Here is a 27,287-nt window from a genome sequence, read left to right as displayed (position 1 = left end):
GGTCAAACAGGAGATGGCAAGAGTGAACATCAACATTTTAGGAATCAGTGAACTAAAATAGACGGGGATGGGTGAATTTAACTCAGATAACCATTATATCTACTTGAGTGGGCAAGGATCCCTTAGAAGAAATAGAGTAGCCCTCATAGTCAACAAATGAGTCCAAAATGCAGTACTTGGATGCAATCTCAAAAATGACAGGATGATCTCTGTTCATTTCCAAGGCAAACTACTGAGTTCAGTTCAGTTCAGTCGCTCAGTTGTGTCCAACTGTTTGTGAATCCATGGACTACAGCACACCAGGCCTCCCTTTGTCCATTACCAACTCCCGGAGTTTGCTCAAATTCATGTCCTCACATTGGTGATGCCATCCAACCATCTCATCCTCTGTCATCCCCTTCTCTTCCCACCTTCAATCTTTCCCAGCATCAGAATCTTTTCCAGGGAGTCAGTTCCTCGCATCAGATGGCCAAAGTATTGGAGCTTCAGCTTCAGCACCAGTTCTTCTAATGAATATTCAGGACTGATTTCCTTTAGGATGGACTGGTTGGATCTCCTTGCAGTCCAAGGAACTCTCAAGAGTCTTCACCAATACCACAGTTCAAAACCATTAATTCTTTGGCACTCTGCTTTCTTTATAGTCCAACTCTCACATCCATACATGACTACTGGAAAAAACATAGCTTTGACTAGACAGATCTTTGTTGGCAAAGTAATGTCTCTGCTTTTTAATATGTTCTCTAGGTTGGTCATAACTTTTCTTCCAAGGAGTAACCATCTTTTAATTTCATGACTGCAGTCACCATCTGCAGTGATTTTGGAGCCCCCAAAAATAAAGTCTGACACTGTTTCCACTGTTTCCCAATCTATTTCCCATTAAGTGACAGGACCAGATGCCATTATCTTAGTTTTCTGAATGTTGAGCTTTAAGCCAACTTTTTCACTCTCCACTTTCACTTTCATCAAGAGGCTCTTCAGTTCCTCTTCACTTTCTGCATATCTAAGGTTATTGATATTTCTCCCAGCAATCTTGATTCCAGCTTGTGCTTCATCCAGCCCAGCATTCCTCATGCTGTACTCTGCATATAAGTTAAATAAGCAAGGTGACAATATACAGCCTTGATGTATTCCTTTCCCAATTTGGAACCAGTCTGTTGTTCCATGTCCAGTTCTAACTGTTGCTTCTTGACCTGCATACAGATTTCGCAGGAGGCAAGTCAGGTGGTCTGGTGTTCCCATCCTTTTCAGAATTTCCCACAGTTTGTGGTGATCCATACAGTCAAAGGCTTTGGCATAATCAATAAAGAAGAAATAGATGTTTTTCTGGAACTCTGTTGTTTTCAATAATCCAAAAGGTGTTGGCAATTTGATCTCTGGCTCCTTTGCCTTTTCTAAAACCAGCTTGAACATCTGGAAGTTCACGGTTCACGTACTGCTGAACCATTCACTATCACAGTAGTCCAAGCCTATGCCCCGACCAGTAGTGCTGAAGAAGCTGCAATTGAACGGTTCTGTGAAGACCTACAAGACCTTCTAGAACTAGCACCCAAAAAAGATGTCCTCTTCATTATAGGAGACTGGAATGCAAAAGCAGGAAGTCAAGAGCCACCTGGAGTAACAGGCAAATTTGCCCTTCGAGTACAGAATGAAGGAGGGCAAAAGTGAATAGAGTTTTGCCAAGAGAACACACTGGTCATAGCAAACACTCTCTTCCAACAACACAAGGGAAGACTCTACACAGGAACATCACCAGATGGTCAATACTGAAATCAGATTGATTATATTTTTTGCAGCCAATGATGGAGAAGCTCTATACAGTCAGCAAAAATAAGACCAGGAGCTGACTGTGGCTCAGATGATGAACTCCTTATTAGCAAATTCAGACTTAAATTAAAGAAAGTAGGGAAAACCACTAGCCCATTCAGGTATGAACTAAATCAAATCCCTTATGATTATACAGTGGAAGTGAGAAATAGATTTAAGGGACTAGATCTGATAGACAGAGTGCCTGAAGAACTATGGACAGAGGTTTGTGACATTGTACAGGAGGCAGAGATCAAGACCATCCCCAAGAAAAAGAAATGCAAAAAGGCAAAATGGTTGTCTGAGAAGGCCTTACAAATAGCTGAGGAAAGAAGAGAGGTAAAGACAAAGGAGAAAGGGAAAGATATACCCATTTGAATGCAGAGTTACAAAGAATAACAAGGAGAGATAAGAAAGCCTTCCTCAGTGATCAATGCAAAGAAACAGAGGAAAACAATAGAAAGACTAGAGATATCTTCAAGAAAATTAGAGATACCAAGGGAACATTTCATGCAAAAATGAACACAATAAAGGACAGAAATGGTATGGACCCAATAAAAGTAGAAGATATTAAGAAGAGGTGGCAAGAATACACAGAACTATACAAAAAAGATCTTCATGACCAGATAACCACATTGGTGTGATCACTCACCTAGAGCCAGACATCCTGGAATGCAAAGTCAAGTGGGCCTTAGGAAGCATCACTATGAACAAACCTAGTGGAGGTGATGGAATTCCAGTTGAGCTATCTCAAATCCTAAAAGATGATGCTATGAAATTGCTGCACTTAACAGGCCAGCAAATCTGGAAAACTTAACAGTGGCCATAGGACTGGAAAAGGTCAGAGTCCATTCCAATCCTAAAGAAAGGCAATGTCAAAGAATGTTCAAACTACCACACAATTGCACTCATCTCACACACTAGCAAAGTCATGCTCAAAATTCTCCAATCCAGGCTTCAACAGTACGTGAACTGTGAACTCCCAGATGTTCAAGCTGGATTTAGAAAAGGCAGAGGAACCAGAGATCAAATTGACAACATCCATTGGATCATTAAAAAAGCAGGAGAGTTCCAGAAAAACATCTATTTCTGCTTTATTGTCTATGCCAAAGCCGTTGACTGTGTGGATCACAACAAACTGTGGAAAATTCTGAAAGAGATGGGAATTCCAGACCACCTGACTTGCCTCCTGAGAAATATGTATGGAGGTCAAGAAGCAACAGTTAGAATTGGACACGGAACAACAGACTGGTTCCAAATTGGGAAAGGAGTGCGTCAAGGCTGTATATTGTCACCCTGCGTATTTAACTTATATGCAGAGTACATCATGCAAAATGACAGGCTGGATGAGTCATAAGCTGGAATCAAGATTGCTGGGAGAAATATCAATAATCTTAGATATGCAGATTATACCACCTTTATGGCAGAACTGAAGAGCCTCTTGATGAATGTGAAAGAGGAGAGTGAAAAAGTTGGCTTAAACTTTTCAACATTCAGAAAAGTAAGATCATGGCATCTGGTCCCATCACTTCATGGCAAATAGATGGGGAAACAATGGCAACAGTGAGATACTTTTGAGGGGGCTCCAAAATCACTGCAGATGGTGACTGCAGCCATGAAATTAAAAGACACTTGCTCCTTGGAAGAAAAGCTATGACCAACCTAGATAGCATATTGAAAAGCAGAGACACTACTCTGCCAGCAAAGGTCTGTCTATTCAAAGCTACGGTTTTTCCAGCAGTCATGTATGGATGTGAGAGTTGGACTATAAAGAAAGCTGAGTGCCAAAGAATTGATGCTTTTGAACTGTGGTGTTGGAGAAGACTCTTGAGAGTCCCTTGGACTGCAAGGAGATCCAACCAATCCATCCTAAAGGAAATCAGTCCTAAATATTCATTGGAAGGACTGATGTTGAAGCTGAAATTCCAATCCTTTGGCCTCCTGATGCAAATAACTGACTCATTGGGAAAGACCCTGATGCTGGGAAAGAGTGAAGGCGGGAGGAGAAGGGGACGACAGAGGATGAGATGGTTGGATGGCATCACTGACTCAATGGACATGAGTTTGAATAGGCTCTGCAAATTGGTGATGGACAGGGAAGCCTGGCGTGCTGTAGTCCATGAGGTCGCAAAGAGTCAGACACAACTGAGCGACTGAACTGAAGAGTAGGGCAAGTGGAGAAATTTGAAACTGATGAGGATAAAGAGCAGCTGCAGTAGGGATGAGAGACTCAGGACTGGGAAGGCATTTCATGAGGCCAGTGGTTTCATCAGGGATGAATCTGTAGCCATCACAAATGGAGGCAGGTTCTTCCCTGATGGTCGAGTGGCTAAAAATTTGCCTGCCCACCCAGGGGACACATGTTCAATCCCTGGTCCAGGAAGATTCCATGCTCCCCGGGGCAACTCGGCCCATGCACCACAACTACTGAGCTGAGAACCGTAGAGCCCACGCTCAGCAACAAGAGAAGGCACCGCAGTGAGAAGCCATAGCACCACCTCTAGAGAGTAGCCCCTGCTCACTGCAGCTAGACAGCAACACAGATCCAGAACAACCATGAGTAAAGAAATAATGAAAAGGCTGGAGGGAGGGCTCAGCATGGACCTAGCGGGGTGGGGTGTGGGGGCAGGAGAACGGGGGATAGGGAGCTATCCCAGGTGAAGCCAAGACTGATAAAGGGGAGAGGATGATGGTGCAAGAGAGTCAGTGGCAGGTCCTTCCCAACCTGGGGTTTTCCCTATAGAAGCACTGTGGCAGAAAGGATGTAATGAAAGACACCAGGGACAACCATACGGTAACACTTGTCTGTGTCCCAGCGTGCAGGTTCCAAGCACTTTACACCTATGAACTCACTTAATCTTCACAGTAATCCTGTGAAATAAGGGATTATCTTACAACGAGGAAATCGAGGCCCAGAGAAGGCAAGTGACTTTTCCAAGGTTACACAGCTGACGAGTGGCACAGGCTCGTGTGGCCAGACCTGCTCAGCATCTGAGCCCTGCCACTCGGGCAGTGACTGAGCCTTTGTCATTCAGAGTCAGGCCTGGAACTGTGGCTCTGGGTCAGCTCAGCACCTGGCTGGCCTGTCCCTGTCTCTGTCTCTGCCTGACCTGTAGGATCCAGGTCATGAAGAGGTGTGACGTCACAGGCATGACAGACCGCGGTGACTTTGCCAAGGGAGTGGCTGGGTCCCCATTGCCAAGAAGAGGCAGAGCTGTGTGGTGAGAGCAGAAACAGAGATCTCTCTGAGCTGTCAGGGTGCCTGCAGCCCCAAGGATTCCCAGAAGTGGAGGGGTGGGAGAGGGCCCTAAGGGACCAGGCCTCGAAGTCACTAGCTGGGGTTCGGGCATCTAGCTGCACCCTACAAACCAAGCTCATGGTTCAGAAAGCGTAACAGATGCCTGCTGTCTTGCATTTCCTCATTTTTGTAATTTTTTCCATCACCTTTTATCACTCAAACAAAGAATTGATGCTTTTGAACAGTGGTTGCTGGAGAAGACTCTTGAGAATTCCTTGGACAGCAAGGAGATCAAACCAGTCAATCCTAAAGGAAATCAAGCCTGAATATTCACTGGACCAAGGAGCCTGGTGGGTTTCAGTCCCTGGAGTTACAGAGTCAGACACAGCTGAGCAACTAACACTGAACACCAGTGTGATTCTGTTAACCCAAGCTCCTAATTTACTCTTCCTCAACCCCCAGCCCCACCCTCCCCACACCAGCTTCCCTTTGACCCCACATGTCAGACAGAAGAATAGTGCCCAACCATTTGGGTGGCCCAGGGCTCAGAGACCTCCTGGCATCCAGAAATTTTTACACTAAGGTTGTTGTTCACACACACGTACACCAGATGCTGCCCAGGAGCCTGGGAACCTGTGGAGAGGCAAGCAGGGACCCACCAGCCTGGTGCTGCCCACCCCCCATCCTAGAGGCCCTCCCCCTGCCCCTAAAGAGGGCAGAGTTGTCCCTCAACTGTTCTTCCCAAGAGACTCTCTCTAGTCAAAGCTGAGGACAACAGATGGGAAGAGCCGAGGCTTCTCCTGCCCTGGGAAGTGTCCTTGTGTAGGTACCTAATCCCTTCTGCGGACAGACTGGGGAGACAGTGTGGATACGGGGTGGGGGCTTGGCTTTAGCGATTTCTCAAGATGCTGATGCTCCAGACTGGCTCCCTGGCTTTGGACAAGTCTTGTGTTTCAGATCCTAAAATCTATAACTTAAAACACTCTCTCCCTCCGCGATGCTTTTTACCTGAAAGTTCCTCACTCATCCTGCTTAGCTTACTCGTAGGAAACTAAATTTGAACCCCCCTATGTTTATTTTCATTCACGTGCGTGCCTGTGCACAGTCACTTCAGTTGTGTCCAACTCTTTGTGACCCTGTGGACTGTAGCTCGCCAGGTTCCTCTGTCCGTGGGATTCTCTAGGCAGGAACATTGGAGGGGATCGCCATGCCCTCCTCAAGGGGATCTTCCCAGCCCAGAGATCGAACCTGTGTCTCTTGAATCTCCCGCATTGCAGGCAGATTCTTTATCTTCCCAGAGCCACCTGGGAAGCCATTTTCATCCACAGGAGAAGGCCAAAGAAAAAGTAGAAACGATTTCAGTACAGCGTGTTTCTCAGCTGACATTCACTTCTCTACCACACCCTGGGAGGGGCTGGGTGATAAGACACCCCTGTTTCACACATAAGCCCTCAGGATCACGTGCAGCGTCCCTGACACAGAAAGCAGACGGGGAGTCAGTCAGTCTCGAAAGTCACACTGCCAGAGAACCAGGTAAACATTTGGCCTGGTTGCCTTCTGGTCCACACACAGCCCACCCAGACTGAGGCCACATGTCCCCTCCCTCCTTGGTGTCCCTGCCCCGTCCTCCCCGTCCTTTCCATCGCCACCCCTCCCCAAGATCTGCCTTCAGGCCAGTGGGCACAGCCCAACTCCAGGCAGCTCGGGCCTGGGGGCTTCAGAGTGGAGAATCTGCAAGACGCACAGGCTTTTCCTGCTGCTGACATGGACTGCTTCTTACAGCACAATTTCAAGGTCTATTTACATGGACAAACCCTCTTCTCTAAATTTTACATGAAGCCTCCAGTCCCCGCCCAGAAGAGTAGGGCAGAAGGCAGGATGGGGGTGGTGGAAAGCCCCCAGCTGACCGCACATCTCAGGAGCCTGGGAGGACCCGCCCAGGACTGGAGAGGCCGGGGGCCAGCACAGCCCCTCCTCCAGACCCCTCCCCTGCCACGCCATTTGTTTGTCCCCCAGGGGACGACAATGTCAGGCTGTACCAGTGGTGATGTCAGGCTGCTTCCATCAGGGTCACACCTGAGCTATGAAACAGTTAAGAAATATCTTGCCCCACTGGCTGCGCGCTCATAAAGGGACGTCCACCTGTACTTCCGTGTGGCTCCAGAAAGGGCAGCTCTCTCTCTCTCTCTCTTGCTTGCTCATGCCCGGCGGGGAGAAAAGGGAGCGGCAGGCAGCACCACCCCCTGCCCATGCAGGCCGGCCTGGGGAGCACAGCTGGGCCCCTCCCGCCTCTGCCTTCCCGGCGATGCTCCTGGGGAAGCTGCGGGGAACGTGCCGCCTTGGACGCTGTGCTTTCTTCTTCGGCCTGGCCCTCCTGCTCGACGTCGTAGGCCTGGTCCTTCTGCTTGTGGGCATCTTTGCCTCCCTTGACTTCTGGGACTTCTTGATCTACACGGGGTCCCTGATCCTGGCTTTCAGCCTGCTCTTCTGGATTGCCTGGTACACCCTCAACGTGGAGGTGCCTCTTGAGAAACTGGACTTGTAGTCTGGCCGTGGGCAGAGGAGGAGGGACGTGGGCTTCCTGGCAGGTGGAGGAGCACAGGGCTATTCTGCCCAGCCAGGGACCAGGTGAGTGCCCCTGACCGGCATGCAGGGCTGGTGGGAGGCTGGACCGAATAGGGGGGCGGGGGGGAGACTAAAGGGGCAGGTGGCCCGAGGACCACTCCCCGGCTAGGGACTCTGTCCACCTAGGTTCCACCAGCATGTGCTTCCCTCCCTGGGGACCCCTTTTCCCATGGAAACTGGAAAGGGGGTCTCCACAGACACTATTGCTTCGGATCCACCACAAGGGTCCTGCCATGCGGAACAGGAAGTTATCCCTTCAGCTTAGAACTTGGAGCGAGGAGCCCACCCGGGCTCTCTGTTCAGGAGAATGCTGCTGGGGAGAACTTTGAGTGCTGCAAGAGGATGGAAAGTTCCCTGATGGCCATTTATGCTTTCACCTTGTGGGCTACCTGCTGCAGGAGGAAGCGGAGCAGAACCTTCCAGAATGGCCCTTCTCATTTCCTTCCTCCTGCATCTGCCCAGATGGGACATGCAGAAGGGGTCAGGACCTGCCCCCTTCATGTCCCCTCTCAATGCACCTGCCTCCTCTCTCAGTGGTGCCCGCTCCCAGGCAGCCCGCGCCCCACCTGTCCACCCCCAGCCAGGCTGAGAGACGGGGAAGCCGAGGGACCGTGACTGACCATTTCATCCCAGCTGGGCCAGCACTGGGTTGACCGTGTGTAACCAGGGAGGCAGATAATTGTAAGGTGTTTCACATGAACATGAAATGCAAAAGACAGAGCTGGTCCGGCCCCCACAACCCTGAACTAGAAGCGGGCAGATCTCCCCAGAGGACTGAAGTTGGGGTCCCGGTCAGTTTGGTCATCATCCCCTCCTCCAGGTGGGCTGTACCCTGACCCTAGGCACAGCCGGGCACTCTCTTTTGATAGCTGCATGGGAAAGCAAAGGTCATCTTCGGGTTGGAAGGAGGCAATATTAACTGTGTCTTTTCTGGGGGATTCCACCTGACTCTTGCAAGGGGGAGAGGGAACAGTAGTTTGGAGAGGTTTCAGAAGGGGAGACTGAACTGTTTTCGGCAGGTGAAAGGACAGAGATGAGAAGTCAGAGCACCTGGGCCCTGCTCGAAGCAGCACCACCTGTTTGCTCAGGAAACATCATGCCTCAGTATTCCCTATTTACAATTCCATCTGTAAACTGGGGATAATGGCCTGCCCTTGTTGCAACACAAGGATGCGTCAGGCAATGTGCAAGGAGCTGGGGATGCTGTGAAGAGTAAAACACACTAGCTGTTTATCCTCAGGGAATTCCCATCAGGTGAGAGATAGACATGAGTCAGCCTCACCAACAAGGCATCAATACAATAATAGTCTGGTGAGGATTAGGAAGAAAAGGGATATTGCTCCTTGGGAATGTTCAGCAGAGAAACTGACCCAGAAGGTGGAGTCTTACAGAGGGAGGAGGGGGCTTGAGCAAAGATCCTGGGGAACAGGAAAGAGAAGACAGCGGAGTGACTGAAGGACAGGCGGCAAGTGCAAGGGAGGTTCAGGGCCCTGCGGCAGAGGGAGGCCAGACCAGGCAGGGCCTAAAATCCTTTTGGTCGTGATTTTAAGAACAAGAAGGAGTCATTAAAGAGATGTAGAAAGGGGTAGGCACTCGACATAATTTGATCTGTTTCCAAAAGGCCACCTTGGCCAAAGGCACGGATTACAATGATGGTGACCCATGCAAGCCCTTCTGGGGAGTTCAGTCGCTCGCCTAAACTACAAGCGGTCCCCGGTTCAGTCTCCTTGTCCTGGACATCCTCCCTTCATTGGATTGAAAGTAGTTCAATACCCCAGTGATGAAGACCACGGGTCAAGACTCAGACTGTCTAGTTTGAATCCAGTCTTGTTTCTTACTAGCTGCAAGACCCGGGGCAAGTTATAGACTAATTATAAACTAGTTATGACTCCGTGACCTAGTTTCCAAATCTGGAAAATGGAGAGGGTGCTAATAATAGCCTCTGTTTCAGAGATGATGCTAATGATATCCCCACCCTCATAAGGGTGCTGCAGAGATTAAGTTCATGTGCGTTGAGCACCATACAAGTGACAGCTGATGAAACAAGGGGCCCTCAAATAAACCAGTGTCCTGATGCGGGTAGCCAGCCCATTACAGCGGGGTGGGACCTTCCTCAGGGACAGACATCCCTGAAGCCTTCCTGACCAGTTCCTCAAGCAGCAGCATATGGTGTTAAGATTCCCCAGTGGATATGAGTGAGGGTCACCCCAGAACTCCAGACTTCTGTCTGGGCTCAAAGGGACGTCAAAAGTTGTGGGTCCGCTGTGGTCTTACTGATCACAATCAAGCAAATATCTCCTTCATCGGTTCAGTCCCCAAACTCTGAGTTCTACAGGACCCGAGAGTCAGCTGGCCCTTCCATCCAGCTCAGCTTGGACCCACATCCCTGATGGTATCTGGGGCTGCCCAGAGTGACAGGTTACAGCCGGCCGGGACCCACCATCCACGGTGAGCAGCCCCTGACTGACCTCGGGCAAGTCATCCTAAGTCCCTCTTGGAGTAGAAGGTTTGGTCCCCAGGAGAGGTTTCAGATTGTTTTCTGCAGAGGCTTCTGGGGGCTGGGGCAGCAGCAGCAGGCAGAATGCCCACAGCCCACTGTCCCACCACACACACACCAGAGCCGCGGGGTTTCCAGTATGAAGGTTCATACCAGACTTTCACATAAGACTTCATGAATTTGAACCCAAGTTTCGATGCTAAAAGATATTTCTGCAACGCCTCGACCCACCCACTTCCTTTCTGTGACCTGTGTCCCTGAAGCTCTCTCCGACCATATTCACGATTTATGGTCAGTTGATAACTGGCTCAGCCAGTTCCGCAGCCCTACAAGTGGGGCAAAGGGAAGACTGCATGCCCCAGAGGCTTGGTGGGGTGGTTGCTAGGACACCCCCACCCCACCCACCCGGAGACCAGCAAGCAGGTCGCCCCCAAGCAGCAGTCAGGATGGGGCAGGGCCACCCGGCCTCTAAAACCTCCAAGACATTCCAGGAATTTTGGGATGAGCAGCTCATTTTTAATCCCTCAACAATGTACCAAGCGGTTTTATAATTCAGTCGCTCTATTTTCCAAAGCTTTGCTTGCTCCACGCTCTCCTGGTTGGGCATCTTTTGTGGATAAAGGCAGGGGAGGACGCGTCCTTTCACAAGAGGGGGTGAGTTTACACTCCCCCCAAAATGCACATACACACACCACACACGTGTACTCACATCCCAGCCCTCTGCACACATTCCCAATGTACACCCCCTCCGCGTCCCCTCATAAACATGCCCACAGGCACACACACACTACGTGCACACCAACCTCTCCCATCACACGCACCCAACTCGCACACAATCTATCCCCGATACACTCTCCCCACACACCCACACACACCCACATTTCTTACCTACACCTTCCATATACATCAACATCCCACGCACGCACACGTCACATGTCCCTCACCCGCTGCACACACACATTCACACACACACATAAAAACCTCACAGTCACAAGGCTTCCGCATCCCATCTGCCCTGTTCACACACAAACAGGCCCTCACACCTGCCATGCACATGCCAGAAAGACACCCCCACAGCAACAGGCACTTCCTCCCCCAGCAACCAATGCTGAAAGGTGTGGAAAGGCGCCCAGCCCCGAGCCCTGGGAAGAGCACTTCTTCCTGCTCACAGGCTCTCCTCTCTGCCGTGGAGGGGCCAGTGAGGCTGTGAGGTTGGTTCAGAGCAGAGCCGGCTGGAAAGGCCTGCCTACCTGCGCGGTGCGTGCTCTGGGGCTGCAGGAAGAGCTAAACTCTCTCCAAGTCCTGGAGGAACTGTTTGTTAGCCTAGGAGAAAGCAAGCAAGTACACAGGGCCTCGAAAATGTATGCGGAAGGAGCACGGTCTCACAGGGGCCTGAAAGCCCAGATGAGGAAGAGGGCTGGGGGAGAAGGGGGGTGACGTGTGGCTTCAGCTTCTGGGTCCCAAGCAACAGATAAGAGCTTGCCGGGCAGAGCCGGCACCTGGAGAGGCCCAGAGGGAAAGGAAGGGAAGAATAAAAAGATGGCCCAGAAAGCGTACACAGACGCCGGCGACCAGGGCTCGGGCTCCTCACTGCTGAGCTTGGAGGACGTTGAAAGCCAGATGAGGAACCTGGCACTTGGAAAGCAAGGAGGGACTTTCGATGACTCCGTGGTCTGGAGGGTGACTCGGCTAGGCTCTGACTGAGGAAGAGAAACCTGGTGTCACTTGCAGCAGGGGCTGGGGAGGAGAGGCATGGAGACTGCAGGGGCCGGGGGCGGGGGGCATTTGAAAGCAGGGGCAATAACAAGAAACTGAACCAAAGTGATGGCTGCAGGGAGGAGGGGAGAGGGACAGAGACCATGTGGGTGGACAACAGATGCCCAGGAGACATCCCAGTCTCCCTCAAGGGGCAGGGGGAGTGGTCGTGTCACAGGCTTCAGAAAACACTCCCACCGTGGAATCAGGAGAGGTCAGGGGAAGGTGCAGGCTTGCTCAGAATCGGGCCTTTTCCTCTGCAAAAGCAGAGCTGGGGGTGCAGGGGATACTGATCAGCAGAACTGCCCAACAGGCCTAGAATGTGCAGAATTTACACTCAGAAAGGGGCTCATACATGGAGTTGGAGGCAGGGGCTGAAGACAGGACTGTGGACGAGACTGAAGCAGGTGGGATGGTGGAGGAAAGGAAGGTGGGTCAGTGTTCACTGGGCTCGTCACTTACTTTCAAGACTTCATTTGATGCTTACAACTCTGTGGGTTTGGGGTTCAGATCCCCATTTTACAGGTGAGGAAACTAAGTCTCAAGGTAGTTTCAGGACTAGCTCTGAAACTGTCGAGAGCCAGCATTAGAATTCACACCCGAGTCCAGCAGACTCTGAGAACCATGCTTGCTTCACCCTCTCCAGGCTGAGTTGACAGGTTCAAGTCTCAGACTGACCTATTTCGTCTACATTTATTCAGCCCAGGTGCCATCTGATGGAAAAGCACCAAACAGATTCCCTGTCTCTGCAGCACCTCCTGTAACAGGACCCACAGGAGCCAGGGGCTTTCAAAACACCTGCCAGGATGTCCAGAGATGGCTATGAGGGCCAGGCTCCATCAAGACACCCAAACCCCTGCCCCTGGCCACTGGCTGACTGCCGCTGGTGCCCTAACTGTCTGTGAGGGTCTGGAGAGCCCCTAACATTTGCATAGTGGGGTTTTATGGCAATAACTCCACTGTGGGCTTGGGCAGTCGATGAGAAGTCCCGTCCTCCAAGGCTCCTCTCATTAATGTCCCTTAAAAAATATATATATATTGGAACCAAGTATAGAAGTCCAAATGAGAGTTCTTCGAGCACACATCATTTGGCATTGCTGCTCCTTCGGCTCTTCAGACAGACTGTGTGAGCCCCTGGATGGCCTGCCTCACTCATCCTTCCGTGTCGTCCAGCTCGTCCAGTCAGCACATGGGTGTATATTTCAAATTGCCGGCTGACAAGGCAAATGCAGAGCCAGTGCTGAGGGCAGGGGCCCCCTTCCTTGGCTCTGGACACCGGGAACCACCAATGCTGCCCCCGACTTGCACAGCTGGACCATGTTGGGGGGGCTCGTGTCAAGCTTTCGGTCAAATGAAACCCTCTGAGGTTTTTCTGACAAGCAAGCTGGGCTCCGCTGCACTGTCCTTGAGTCACTCATTTCTTGATTTTAAGAGCAGTATTCTATTTTTATCTTGATTCAGCTGCATCTAATTCAGTGCAACCCAACTGGAGTACCTGGATTCGGGGTGGGGGACGGGGGGACGGTCAACCTTCACAAGCTCATCATCACTAATTTATATTTTCCATGGTCTAATTTTGTACTTTTTATTTATTTCTCACCCTAACTGTGTATGTGTTTCTTAGATGCTGCCTCATATCTTTTGTGGTATGAGGTAGTTACCTAAATAAAAGATTCAACTGGCCTTTTGCTTCAACTCGACATTAACTCTTTCTGGGGCTTTCTGGGAGGCACTAGTGGTAAAGAACCTGCCTGCCAATACAGGAGACATAAAAGACATGGGTTTGATCTCTGGGTCGGGAAGATGCCCCGGAGGAGGCCGTGGCAACCCACTCCAAAATTCTTGCCCACGGACAGAGGAGCCTGGATGGCTACAATCCATAGGATCGCAAAGAGTCAGACATGACTGAAGCAACTTAGCATGCACACATACACACACAACCTGCTTCTGAGTCTATGTGGTTCCATAACGATACCCAAACTCCCAGCTTTAGGGCAACTTCTTCTCATTTGTTTCACCTGCCTCTGCGCAAATCCTGGAATCATATATTCAGCTCAGCACCTCTTAGGAAGAAACGCACAGAACGGGGTGGGTGGAGACAGTACATGGGTTATCCTAACACCATGGAAGCTTCTGGAAGCTCTGTGCTCGGCCACCAGCCTGGCTTCTCAGAATTAGGCTGGACTTGGGAACCTGAGGGCTTCCCCTCAGACGGTGGCCCAGAAGGTAAACAATCTGTCTGCAGTGGTAGGAGAACCCAGGTTCGATCCCGGGGTCAGGAAGATACCTTGGAGAAAGGCATAGCAATCCACTCCAATATTCTTGCCTGGGAGATCCCATGGACAGAGGAGCCTGGTGGGCTACAGTCCATAAAGTCACAAAGAGTCGGACACGACTGAAGCGACTTAGCACACATGCACGCACCTGGGTTAAGAGCCAGAACTGAGAAGGCACACTTAGGCAATGTGTGTGCAATGTCGGGGTGTTCCCATGGGGCAAGGCTTGGTCTGCAAGCGAGCATCTGCCAGGGCAGGACAGTATCTCAGGGATCCCTGATGGCACAGAAGTAGAGGCCACAAGCACCACACTCCATCCCAGAGATGATGGGAGCAGCACCCTGCCAATGGGATGCAGATCCCCCGGGGGTCTCACTGAAAGAAGACTCCAACTCAGGGAGGGCTTCCATTTCTTATAGGTACCAGGCGGTATCACTGCTGCATTTAAAGTGTCCTTAAGACACTTTGAAGAGTGAGGACCTTGAATAACTCTGTCCATTTAGAGAAGGGGACTCTGAAACCTTCAGGTGACCTGAGTTTCCCAAGTTCAAGCAGCTGAAGAGCAGCAGAGCCAGGACTGGGGCCCAGGTCTGCAGGCTGCCTGTCGAGCCCTCTCTGACCACCCTCCCCACCCCACCTTAAGCTGCTGACAGACTCTCCCGAGCCTTGCGGAGCACCAGGCGGGTGGAGCAAGCTGGGCAGCAGCCAGGGCAGGCGAGCACCTCACGCTGCAGGTGAGTCATGAACCAGCATGTCTCCGCTTCACCCTGGCTGAGCTGCGCACCAGGAAGGTGACCCTGACTGGGCTTCCACGCTGCTCTGTGTCACTGCAGATGGCAGGGCCATGAGCCCGTGAGCACTCACCACCCAGGGCAAGCAGGGGGAGAGCAAGGAGGACAGGAGGGGCTGCATTTCCACCAGACAGGGCCACACAGAGCTGGGCCAGGTCTGATCGGGGCTCATCCTCCCAGTCGGCTGGGCATGGGACACCTCCTACTGCCCTCATGGCCCCTCTTCCTATCTCTTCCCTTGAGAGACAACTGGTCTTTCTCAGTGACCTGACTCAGTCCACTCTGCCACTTACAAGATGAGTGACCTTACAGGTGATCCCGGCTTGTTAGGGGATAATATTATAACAATAATGACATCACAGTCACAGGGCCAGGTGTCATTCAGTGCTGGCTTTCTGAGACTCACAACCTCTTGAATGTAAACACCTCACAGAGTATCATTTCCCCTTTTGTAGAAGTCAAAACAGAGCTATGAAGTTTAGGTCACCTCCTCAGATGCCTAATGACTCCAGGACTGCAGGACTGGTCACCTGTAAAGATTTTTACAGTCAAGACTGCCACTAATAATCAAGTCTACACTTCACATAACCTTGTTTCCACACTTTACTGCAGACAGGACCCATAGGGACCCACAAAGCCAGGGCAGATGGCAAATGACTAGGGGCAGGATTGGTCCATCTCAGCTCGACAGCCCACCCCCAATCAGTAGCCTCAAAGCCCCTCTGAGTCAACTCATCTCTCAGTAAAATTACAGTGTCGTGGAGGTAGATCAGAAGCTGAGCCTCGCAAGGTGGAGGCCGGTTCCAAAATGTATTTAGGTGAAGGACCAAAGAACTTTCTGGGTAAAGCCCTGATGGCTCAGATGGTAAAGAATCTGCCTGTAAGGCAGGAGACCCAGGTTCGATCACTGGGTTGGAAAGATCCCCTAAAGGAGGAAATGACACCCTACTGCAGTATTCTTGCCTGGAGAATCCCATGGACAGGGGATGGTGGGCTACAGTCCATGGGGTCACAAAGAGACAAGACTGAGCAATTAACACTAACACTAAGTAAGGGAAAAGAGAGTCAGGCAGACAAGTGTGGTTCAGCAACAACTACTTCACACAGGCATGCCCAGTGTCCTGCATTTCCCCACACCCCTGCTTGTTCTCGGGGAAGAAGGGCTGTAAGAAGGATTAGGCAAAGCTTGGGGTAAAGACCTGTATAAGATACCAAGGCCCATACATTGTCACTCGGGCACGTCCAGCACAGACCTGGTTTGTGTTGGTTCCTGGTAAACACAATGATATTGGCAGAAAAGTGACACACGGAGATGCTAATATTGTTTATTGTTCAGTCGTTCAGTTGTGTCTGACTCTTTGTGACTCCGTGGACTACAGCATGCCAGCCTCCCTGTCCTCCACCTTCTCCCAGAGTTTGCTCAGATTCATGTCCGTTGAGTTGGTGATGCTATCCAACCATCTCATCCTCAGTCGCCCCCTTCTCCTTTCGCCCTTCTGAAGACTCCAGGCTACTGCAGCCATTCTAGCCTCTGCTGTTGCCTGGAGCAAAGAAGGGGGGCTCTCAAGGTGTGGTCCTGGGACCAGCAGGTCAGCCTCACTGGGAATTTCTAAGAAGGGTGAGAGCTCCAGCCCTGGTTGGGTGACCAGCTCATCCCGGTTTTCCTACCCTGGGGATTCCATCCCAGACCTGAACTGAGAGGCCTCGGGGACAGGGCCCTGCAGCCAGACTCTGCAAGCCCTGAGGATTCCAGTGCACACTCAAGTCCTGGATCCTCTAAGGGGAAGGAGCTCTGAAGCCCAGCTTGTGCTTGGAGGCTGCCCCCTAGCTGACCCCATCTCCTCCACTGCTGCCTCGTCCACTGTCGCATGGAGTCCTGGCCAAGCTGGACCAGCCCCGGGTGGCTCTGTCAGCTCTGAGGGACCTCACATCCTGGCCATCCATGCTGTCCTGAGTCAGCTGCCACTCATGTCCCTTGCCAGCCAGGGGTGGTTTTGCTTTCTTCTTGCTTCTTCTGCATTTCAGTTTTTCAGACAATTAAGTTTCTTGTTGTTCAGAAGAAAGTCAAGAGGGGGAAGCTGCTGGAGCAAATGGACAAAAAAAGGAGGGAAGAGGCAGGAGAAAAGTCCAGAGGGAAAGGGTAGAAGGCACTTAGGGAGTGTGAGCAAGTGGGAAATAGGAGTGGTTCTCACGTGTGCTTCCTGGACCGGCAGCAGCAGCCTGGCCTGGGACCATGTTCTACATGGAAATTCTTGATCCCGACCCAGAACTTTGCAACCAGGAACTCTGGGAGTTGGGCGCGCTTGTCTGTTTTTAAAAGTCTTCCCACCCTTTGCTGTTCGCCTGAAACTATCCCAGCATCGTTCATTGGCTATGTGCGTTCAGTCATGTCCGACTCTTTGCCACCCCGTGGACTGTAGCCCGCCAGGCTCCTCTGTCCATGAGATTTTTCTAGGCAAGAACACTGGAGTGGGTTGCCATTTCCTCCTCCAGGGCTTCTTCCCGACCCAGAGATAAAACCTGAGTTTCCTGAGTCTCCCTCCATTGCAGGTAGATTCTTTATCACTGAGCCACCAGGAAAGCCCTAATCAGCTATACTCCAATATAAAATTTTTTTAAAAAAGGAAGAGAAGGAAAAATAAAAAGTCTTCCTAGTAACTGCGATGCACATTACAGCTTGAGAACCACTGGGCTGAATAGCTCTATTGGGTTGGTCGAACAGTTCGTTCAGGTTTTCCATAAGATAGCAGAGTAAAATCCGAACAAACTTTCTGGCCAACCTAGTACTTAAGCAGGCAGACATCACCTTGATCTTGAGTTTCAGTGTTTGTTTTTTTTTTAGTTTCTGCCTGGGGTATGGTGACTCAGTCCTGATGTGCTTCTCATACATACCACCTTTTAGCCTAATAACCTCCTGATTTTGCAGAGTTGGGAAGAAATAGCTGTAACATGCCTTTCTCCTCAGTCACTCCCCCAGACCACTGGTACCACCAGCCTTGGGCAGTTCTAGACCATGCAGTCTTTTTCTAGAAGGGTTTTGGGCCTGGAAAGAACCCTAAAGAGCCTCTGATCCTATGTTACTTTCTGACCAATTCAATACTGAGACCCTGCTTTATTATTTTTCTCCCATTTATCCCATATTGTCTTGATATAGGCTGTCTGCTGAAGAGACTAATCATTAAGGAATAATTAATTCATTTCCCCATTATTTATTAATCAAATGCATCCATAACTGGGTCTGCAAAAAGCAGAAAACAGATGTATTATGGTTTCCATTAGAGTTTTTGAAACATTTAAAACAATCCATTACAACCACCGTGAACCCCTAGGGACCTAGGGAAGAAGAGATGAAATGAGAGATCCCAGCCCTTGGCTGCGAGAGTGAACAGAGGCAGGAGGAGGAAACAGAGAGGCAATCAGCAACAGTCTGCAGGCTCCTGCTTCAGTCACTCAGGACTTTGCCCCCTGCAGGAACTTCACCCCACCCCACCCCTGTTTCTGGGTTTCTCCAAAGGGCATCTAACAGATTCATGAACAAGCCAGCCCTAATCCAGGGAGGCTTTTGGCCAGTGGCTACTGTCTCTGCTCCCTCCTGCCCACCCCCCGTGGCAGACCCCAGACCCTCCTCCTCCTGCAAATACTGGTGTCATCTTCAGTCTCCACCGTTAAACACACTGGAGCCCCTACAGGACGCCAGGCTGAGGGGACAGCTGTGGCCGAGTTGTGGAATAACCCCCTAATCCCCTTGGTCAGGTCCTCTCTGAGCCCAGTTGCGTTTCTAGGTGGTAAAGAAATAACTTCTCCCGTTTCTGCCTATAGAGCCCCTGTTTGGACACGAATTCATGGGAGCCTGGAGATGAAGGCAGGTGATGAATCTCTCTTCCCCTCTGATGACTAAGGCTGTCCTACTACCTTGGGCTGGATGGGCCTGCCCCTCATTGCCTGGGACACTGGTCAACTGAAGCATCTCAGGGCAGAGGTGAGCAAGCTAAGGTCCAGGATGCTAAGTGACTCAGCCAAGGCCATGCTGCCAGCAACTGACAGAGCCTGGACCCACAAACCACTTTGAAAACTCACATAAGTCATGCATTAAGCAGAGTACTCAGAAGGCTTTTGCCTCAGTAGTGGAGAGCATTAGTTCTAGATTAAATGTTACTCTGATCTTGCATAACAAATCTACAAGCAAAACTCAATATGATAAAATTATTTACTTTACCTACTTGTAAAATACATGACAAAAATTGTATAAAGGCCAGGAGGAGACAAATTAAAGTATAATCATACTATACATGAAGTGGTAGGTACTACTTGAAAATAGATTTTTATAACAGACTTTACAGCTAATAGCTGGAAAAGACACTGATGCTGGGAGGGATTGGGGGCAGGAGGAGAAAGGGATGACAGAGGATGAGATGGTTTGATGGCATCACTGACTCAATGGACATGAGTTTGATCAGGCTCTGGGAGTTGGTGATGGACAGGGAAGCCTGGCATGCTGCAGTCCATGCGGTCGCAGACTCAGAAATGACTGAGTGACTGAACTAACTATAGCTAATGAACCAGCAAAGAAAAGGTAAGTGGATAATAAAGTTATTCAATTTTCTGAAAAGAAGACAGAAAAAATAAAGCTGAAGAAAACAAATAGCAGATGGGTCAAACAGAAAACAAATCATAAGATGATAAACTTTACCATATCAACAATTAAATTAAACATAAGTGGTTGAATCATGCCCAAGGCAGAGATTGTCAGATTTTATTAAAAAAAAAAAAGACCAAAATATGCCACCTAAAAGAAATGTACTTTAAATATAAGGAAACAAATTGTTAAGAGCAAAAAGGTTGGAAAAGATATTCCATGTTAACACTATTCAAAAGAAGATTGGAGTGGCTACAGTATGTCAGACAGAATAGATTTTAGAGCAAAGAATATGGCCAAAGATAAAGAAGGTCATTTCATAGTGATAAATGGATGGATTCATAACATAGCAATCCTAAACACATATGTACCTGATAATAAAGTTTCAACATGTAGTAGATAAACACTGATAGAACTGCAAAGAGAAATAGACGACTCCACAGTGATAGTTGCAAATCTCAACACCCATAATAGTTGATTTAAAAAATGTACAGAGAAAAAATCAGCAGGGAGATACATTACTGGAACATTACCAACCAACTTGACCAACTGGCATTTATAGAACAACCCACCAACAACAATGGTACATTCACCAAGACAAACCACATTCTGGGCCATAAGACAAGTGTCAATAAATTTTAAATGACTGAAATTATACAAAGCATATGTTTCTCACCACGATAGGATTAAATTAGAAACCATTTACATAAAGATATCTAGAAAATCTTCCAAATATTTGGAAACTAAGGAACACACTTATAGAGTCCATAACTCAAAGGGAAAATCAGAACATTTTTGAATTGAATAAAAAGCACATATAACTTAAAATTTGTGAGATACAGCTCAAGCAGAGCTCAAAGGGAATTTATAGTTTTAAATTCTTGTATTAGAAAAGAAAGTCTCAGATTAGTAACCTAAACTTTGCTTTTAAAATACTGATTTAAATATCCCTGTGCACATAACTAGCATTTAAAAGACCGACCTCACCAATCATTGGCCGGGATATAGAGGGACTGCGAGTCTCGCGCATTGCTGACAGGAATGTGAAATGGTCCAACCACTTTGGAAAACAGTTGGCTGCTTCTTAAGTAAAACAACCCCCTATCATGTAATCCAGTCATTCTAGTCCTAGATATTTACTCAAGGAAAAGGAAAATCTTCATCTGAACAAAGACTTGTGCACAGATGACTATCAGCTTTATTTGTAATAGCCAAAACTGGAATAGTCATCAATCTTTCAGCAGGTCAACAGATACAAATTGTTGCATATCGTACAACAGAATAGTACGACTCAGGAAGAATGAATTATTGATACAGCTAGCGATGAGGATGAATCTCCAGATTATAACACGGAATGAAAGAAACCTGATGAACTTATAAAAAAGCACATTTTGTATGATTTCCTCTGTACAAAACGCAAGAAAACTAAGCCACAGGAACAGAAAACGGATCATTGGAGGCAGGGCAGGAGGGAAGGGAGTTAAGGAGAGAGGGATTTCAAATTTTTAGCACAGGAATTAAGAGAGTAATTACCTCCTTTACTCCCCATTCCAGAGTCCACAGCAGATATTGTCAATTGATCACAATGCTCTCCTGCAATTTACAGATATGTACAACACCCACCAACTTCATCCCAAGTCCTTCTTCTTGGTCCACCATCAGATAACTGATCACTTGGGTTTGTCTGTGCTTTTGATACTAGTTTCTTCATCCTCTCTGCCCAAAGTGTCAGTCCATCCCAAGTCCAGCTTGGGGTGTTCTGAGAAATATACCACTTCCCCATCTTGCCCGCCTCCCCTTGCTATAGATACTATGGTATCTATGGTAGGGATGGTATAGATGCTATGGTGCCAGCCTCCTGAAACAAGAAGGCTGCGACGGGGATGTGCTGGCAACAACTGACTACAGGAGTAACAAAGCTGATGGGTGGGCAAGGCAGACTGTCGGGGCTCTTTCTGGGGAGGTGCAATACAATTCCTTTGGTAAGCACCCTGATAGCAGGGATCTTTGTCTCTTTGACTCTTTGATATATTCCAAACACCTAGAACAATATTTGGCATATAGTACTCAGTAGACCCCAGTAGTACCCACTCCAGCAATCTTGGGCTTCCCTGGTGGCTCAAACGGAAGAATCCACCTGCAATGTGGGAGACCTAGGTTCAATCCCTAGGTCGGGAAGATCCCCTGGAGGAGGGCATGGCAACCCACTCCAGTATTCTTGCCTGGAGAATCCTCATGGATAGAGGAGCCTGGAGGGCTACAGTCCATGGGTTAACAAAGAGTCAGACACTACTGAGCGACTAAGCACAGCACAGATACTCAGCAAGCACTCACAGAAGGAATGAATGATAAACATTCTAAATAATTCTTCTTTCTCTTTTTTCCCATCAAAAGACCATTTGTTTTTCCTTTGTTTATTAGCTGTTTTCCCACTGAGAGCAGAGTCAATCTAATGTCATGTATTTACAGCCGACTGTTGTATTGCAAATGATTTCGAATTGGGTAAATTGGAAGCCACTGGAGGTATCTTACCTACAACATTAGGTCATGGCAGTATGGAGTCTACGGGAGACAGGAGGGGTTTAAACAGAAAGGACCAAGACCTCTGGGTCCCAGGCAGGTTCAGGGACCCTGTGCACTGGCTTTTGGGGAGAAAGGTCTGTCGAGTGGTGTGTTTTTGTGATTATGAGTATGTCATGAAAATTAAACTGCATTAATATTGTTTATAGATTTTGGAGAACAAAGGCAGGGAGAAAAATTCACGAAAATTCATTTTAGCTGAATGGTGTTAATTACCTTCTTACACGAGCTGCTTACCCTTAATGCGGGATTACTCAGCGCATGAGAAACTGCACATGCATTACACTCGTGTCAGCTGGATTCTGAGGCTTTTATTTGATTACGACGCACTGTGAAGGATTTGGTCTCCTAAATGGCTTAAACATTTGCCCATGACTTTAAGAGGCTTTGCTGCATGCATTTCAAATCTCAGCTGACATTAAAATCACTTGGGAAGGATTTTTTTTTTTAAGTCAGCAAAAAATAATATGATATTGGGGATTTTTTTAAAAAATTATTCAACACAAAAAACTGGATGGGGCAGAAAAGATGAAACAAGATGGATGAAATGCTGATAATCATCAGAACTGGGTTATCTCTATTTTGTGTATGTTTGAAAATGACGCTGATAGAAAGCTGTGTGGGGAATTTCTTTGTATGGCCGTGAGAGGACAAAATACTCTGAAGCAGACATGGGGGGTACGGACATTTCGGTTACTGGGTGCTTTTATCTCCGTTTGCATGTTCGCATTCTCTGCCGCCAAAATAATTCTTACTTGAACAATTCTTGGTGGTTTTATCTACCTACCTATTGATGGACAGGGAGGCCTGGCGTGCTGCAATTCATGAGGTCGCAAAGAGTTGGACACGACTGAGCGACTGAACTGAACTGAACTGATCTACCTATATATCACCTCCTAGACCAATTGAATCAACCTCTGATGGGGGGTGGGGGAGAGGGCGGCATGTTCACACACATTCTAAGGTATCCAGACGACTCTAACGTGTAGCCAGCCTTGAGAACTACCAGGAAGGGAAAGCTTCTGAGGGCAAACATCAGGTGAGTTGTTTTTTAAAAAATAAAACCAGTTGCTTTGACATATCTCTGAAGGCCCAGACTACACACAGGGAGGCCTGGGTGACATGGGAATAGATGAAAATATCCCCAATAAAATGTAAGCAAATTGATTTCAGCAATACAGAAGAACAATATACCACAGCTAAGTGGTGTTTATCCCAGGAATGTGAGGCCGGTTAGACAAAAAACCCTTAGACATGGCACCAAAACAATGATCTATTCTTAAAAACTGATAAATTGGACCTCATCAAATTATAATCCTTTCTTCTGCCTAAGACACTGTTAAACAAATGAAAAGAGAAGCTATAGACCGGGAAAAAAAGATTCTCAAATCACACATCCAACAAAATATTTGCATCCAGAATATATAAAGAATTCTCAAAATTCAGTAACAAGAAAACAACCTGTCAACTTGAAAAAAATTCACAACTTGAGAGTCCCAAGTTAAGTTTTATTTGAGATAAAATGAGGGCTGCAGCCTAGGAGACAGCATTTCAGACAGCTCTGAGAAACTGCTCCAAAGAGGCAAGGGGGAAAGGTCAGTATACAGGTGATATGGGGGAAGGGAGAGTACATGCAATCAAGCACGTATTTTTTGCACAAGGTTGCTGTGAATCATGAGGAGAAGTTGTCACCATGAAGGATTTTTAATGCTTTTCGAGATATGAGGAGGTACAAGAATTGAGCTCACAAAATAGGCTCCTGAAAATATCCATCTGAAGACCTGTTCTGCCAGTTTTCCCCCAGCACATTTCTGCTCTTCACCCTGAACTCCTGTCAGGGGTGGTGAAAATTCAGAGCTGCAGCAGCATCTGATTTAATCCTTGTGGAGGCAGATGGCACTCATAGTTGACAAACCCAATTTGAAAACGGGCAAGGAGTTAGCAGACACTTCACCATCGTTCGCCATATGATAGTAAATATGTTCAACATCAATAGGCCTGAGGAAAGTGTAAGTTAAATCCACTTTAAGACATTACTACACACTTATTACTATGTGCTTACTCAGTTGCATCTGACTCTTTGCAACCATTTGGACTGTATCCCACCAGGCTCCTCTGTCCATGGGATTTTTCAGGCAAAAAAGAAAAAAAAACTGGAGTGGTTGCCATTTCCTTCTCAGGGGATCTTCTTGACCCAGGGATCAAACCTGAATCTCCCTCATCTCCTGCATTGCAGGCAGATTCTCTACTGTTAAGCCACTGGGGGAACCCATTTTATATATAGTAATGTCTATATGTTAATCCCATAATCCTAATTTATCCTCCCCACTCCCTTTCCCCTTTGGTAACCATAAGTTGTTTTCCACATTTGACAACCTCTTATATAGTTAAACACACACTTTTCAGATGACCCGTGAAACCTACTCCTGAGTATTTACCCTACAAAAATGGAAAGTTATGTTCACACAAAACCACAAATATTTATAACAGCTCTACTCATAATCGTCCCAAACTGGTAACCACTCAAATGTCCTTTAAGGAGTGATTCAATAAGCAAACTATGGTACAGCCATACAGTGAAATACTACTCAGTAAAAAAAGAAACATGTTTCAGATACAACCTGGCTAAATCTTAGAGGCACTGTGATGAGTGAAAAAGGCCATTCTCAAAGGTTACAGGCTATGTGATTGTAGATAAGCATGAAAAGACAAACCCAATGTGATGGAGAAGAGATAGGTACTTATCAGGGTTAGGGCTGAGGTGAGGGTGTGATTTCAAAGGAATTTCAAGGGAGGGTTTCGGGTGATAGAACTGCTCTGTATCCTGATTGTCGTTGTTGCTGCTTGGGAGCTCAGTTGTGTTGGATTCTTCTTGACCCCACAGACTACCAGGCTCCTCTGTCCATGGGATTATCCAGGCAAGAATACTGAAGTGATTTGCCATTTCCTCCTCCAGGGGATCTTCTCAACCCAGGGACTGAACCCATGTCTCCTGCATCTACTGCGTTGGCAGGCAGATTCTTTACCATTGAAGGGAAGGCAAAGGGTTAGTCGCTCAGTCATGTCCAATTCTTTGCAACCCCAAATTTTTCAGGCAAGAATTCTGGAATGGGTTGCCATTCCCTTCTCTAGGCGACCTTCCCAAACCAGGGATTGAACCTGAGTCTCCTTCATTGCAGGCAGATTCTTTACCATCTGAGCCACTCAGTTCAGTCGCTCAGTGTCCAACTCTTTTGACTCCATGAATCGCAGCATACCAGGCCCCCCTGTTCATCACCATCTCCCGGAGTTCACTCAGACTCACGTCCATCGAGTCCGTAATGCCATCTCATCCTTGGTCGTCCCCTTCTCCTCCTGCCCCCAATCCCTCCCAGCATCAGAGTCTTTTCCAATGAGTCAACTCTTCTCATGAGGTGGCCAAAGTACTGGAGTTTCAGCTTTAGCATCATTCCTTCCAAAGAAATCCCAGGGTTGATCTCCTTCAGAATGGACTGGTTGGATCTCCTTGCAGTCCAAGGGACTCTCAAGAGTCTTCTCCAACACCACAGTTCAAAAGCATCAATTCTTCGGCGCTCAGCCTTCTTCACAGTCCAACTCTCACATCCATACATGACCACTGGAAAAACCATAGCCTTGACTAGATGGACCTTAGTCAGCAAAGTAATGTATCTGCTTTTGAATATACTATCTAGGTTGGTCATAACTAGCCTTCCAAGGAGTAAGCGTCTTTTAATTTTATGGCTGCAGTCACCATCTGCAGTGATTATGGAGCCCAAAAAAATAAAGTCTGACACTGTTTCCACTGTTTCCCCATCTATTTCCCATGCAGCGATGGGCCCAGATGCCATGATCTTCGTTTTCTGAATGTTGAGCTTTAAGCCAACTTTTTCACTCTCCTCTTTCACTTTCATCAAGAGGCTCTTTAGTTACTCTTCACTTTCTGCCATAAGGGTGGTGTCATCTGCATATCTGAGGTTATTGATATTTCTCCCGGCAATCTTGGTTCCAGCTTGTGTTTCTTCCAGTCCAATGTTTCTCATGATGTACTCTGCATATAAGTTAAATAAGCAGGGTGACAATATACAGCCTTGACGTACTCCTTTTCCTATTTGGAACCAGTCTGTTGTTCCATGTCCAGTTCTAACTGTTGCTTCCTGACCTGCATACAGATTTCTCAAGAGGCAGGTCAGGTGGTCTGGTATTCCCATCTCTTTCAGAATTTTCCACAGTTGATTGTGATCCACACAGTCAAAGGCTTTGGCATAGTCAATAAAGCAGAAATAGATGTTTTTCTGGAACTCTCTTGCTTTTTCCATGATCCAGCGGATGTTGGCAATTTGATCTCTGGTTCCTCTGCCTTTTCGAAAACCAGCTTGAACATCAGGGAGTTCACGGTTCACGTATTGCTGAAGCCTGGCTTAGAGAATTTTGAGCATTACCTTACTAGCATGTGAGATGAGTGCAATTGTGTGGTAGTTTGAGCATTCTTTGGCATTGCCTTTCTTTGAAATTGGAATGAATACTGACCTTTTCCAGTCCTATGGTCACTGCTGAGTTTTCCAAATTTGCTGGCATATTGAGTGCAGCACTTTCACAGCATCATCTTTCAGGATTTGAAACAGCTCAACTGGAATTCCATCACCTCCACTAGCTTTGTTCATAGTGATGCTTTCTAAGGCCCACTTGACTTCACATTCCAGGATGTCTGGCTCTAGTTAGTGATCACATCATCATGATTATCTGGGTCATGAAAATCTTTTTTGTACAGTTCTTCTGTGTATTCTTGCCACCTCTTCTTAATATCTTCTGCTTCTGTTAGGTCCATACCATTTCTGTCCTTTATCGAGCCCATCTTTGCATGAAATATTCCCTTGGTATCTCTAATTTTCTTGAAGAGATGTCTAGTCTTTCCCATTCTGTTGTTTTCCTCTATTTCTTTGCATTGATCGCTGAAGAAGGCTTTCTTCTCTCTTCTTACTATTCTTTGGAACTCTGCATTCAGATGCTTATATCTTTTCTTTTCTCCTTTGCTTTTCACTTCTCTTCTTCTCACAGCTATTTGTAAGGCCTCCCAAGACAGCCATTT

General features: G+C 47.8%; 1 protein-coding gene across 2 annotated transcripts; it reads left to right on the top strand.

Annotated features, from left to right (window-relative positions):
• The first annotated feature begins 7,203 nt into the window (after positions 1–7,203).
• On the top strand, positions 7,204–19,273 carry TMEM238L (transmembrane protein 238 like). 2 transcript variants are annotated; one of them, XM_069542410.1, is made up of 2 exons: positions 7,204–7,669; positions 12,620–13,613. In XM_069542410.1, the coding sequence occupies exon 1, from the start codon at positions 7,242–7,244 to the stop codon at positions 7,584–7,586; it is 345 nt and encodes a 114-aa protein (XP_069398511.1). In that variant the 5' UTR covers positions 7,204–7,241; the 3' UTR covers positions 7,587–7,669; positions 12,620–13,613. The 2 variants fall into 2 exon arrangements, with proteins under 2 accessions (XP_069398511.1, XP_069398512.1); XM_069542411.1 differs by lacking the exon at positions 12,620–13,613 and adding an exon at positions 18,805–19,273 and having other exon boundaries at positions 7,248–7,669.
• Positions 19,274–27,287: the final 8,014 nt, after the last annotated feature.

Source organism: Ovis canadensis, chromosome 11, assembly GCF_042477335.2.
Source record: "Ovis canadensis isolate MfBH-ARS-UI-01 breed Bighorn chromosome 11, ARS-UI_OviCan_v2, whole genome shotgun sequence".
Taxonomy (NCBI): Eukaryota; Metazoa; Chordata; class Mammalia; order Artiodactyla; family Bovidae; genus Ovis; species Ovis canadensis.
Note: the sequence above shows the minus strand (reverse complement) of the source record. Positions and strands in the feature narration are given on the sequence as shown.

Excerpts from the sequence above, each read along its gene's own strand:
- TMEM238L (XM_069542410.1), top strand. The coding sequence starts at position 7,242 with ATGCCCGGCGGGGAGAAAAGGGAGCGGCAGGCAGCACCACCCCCTGCC.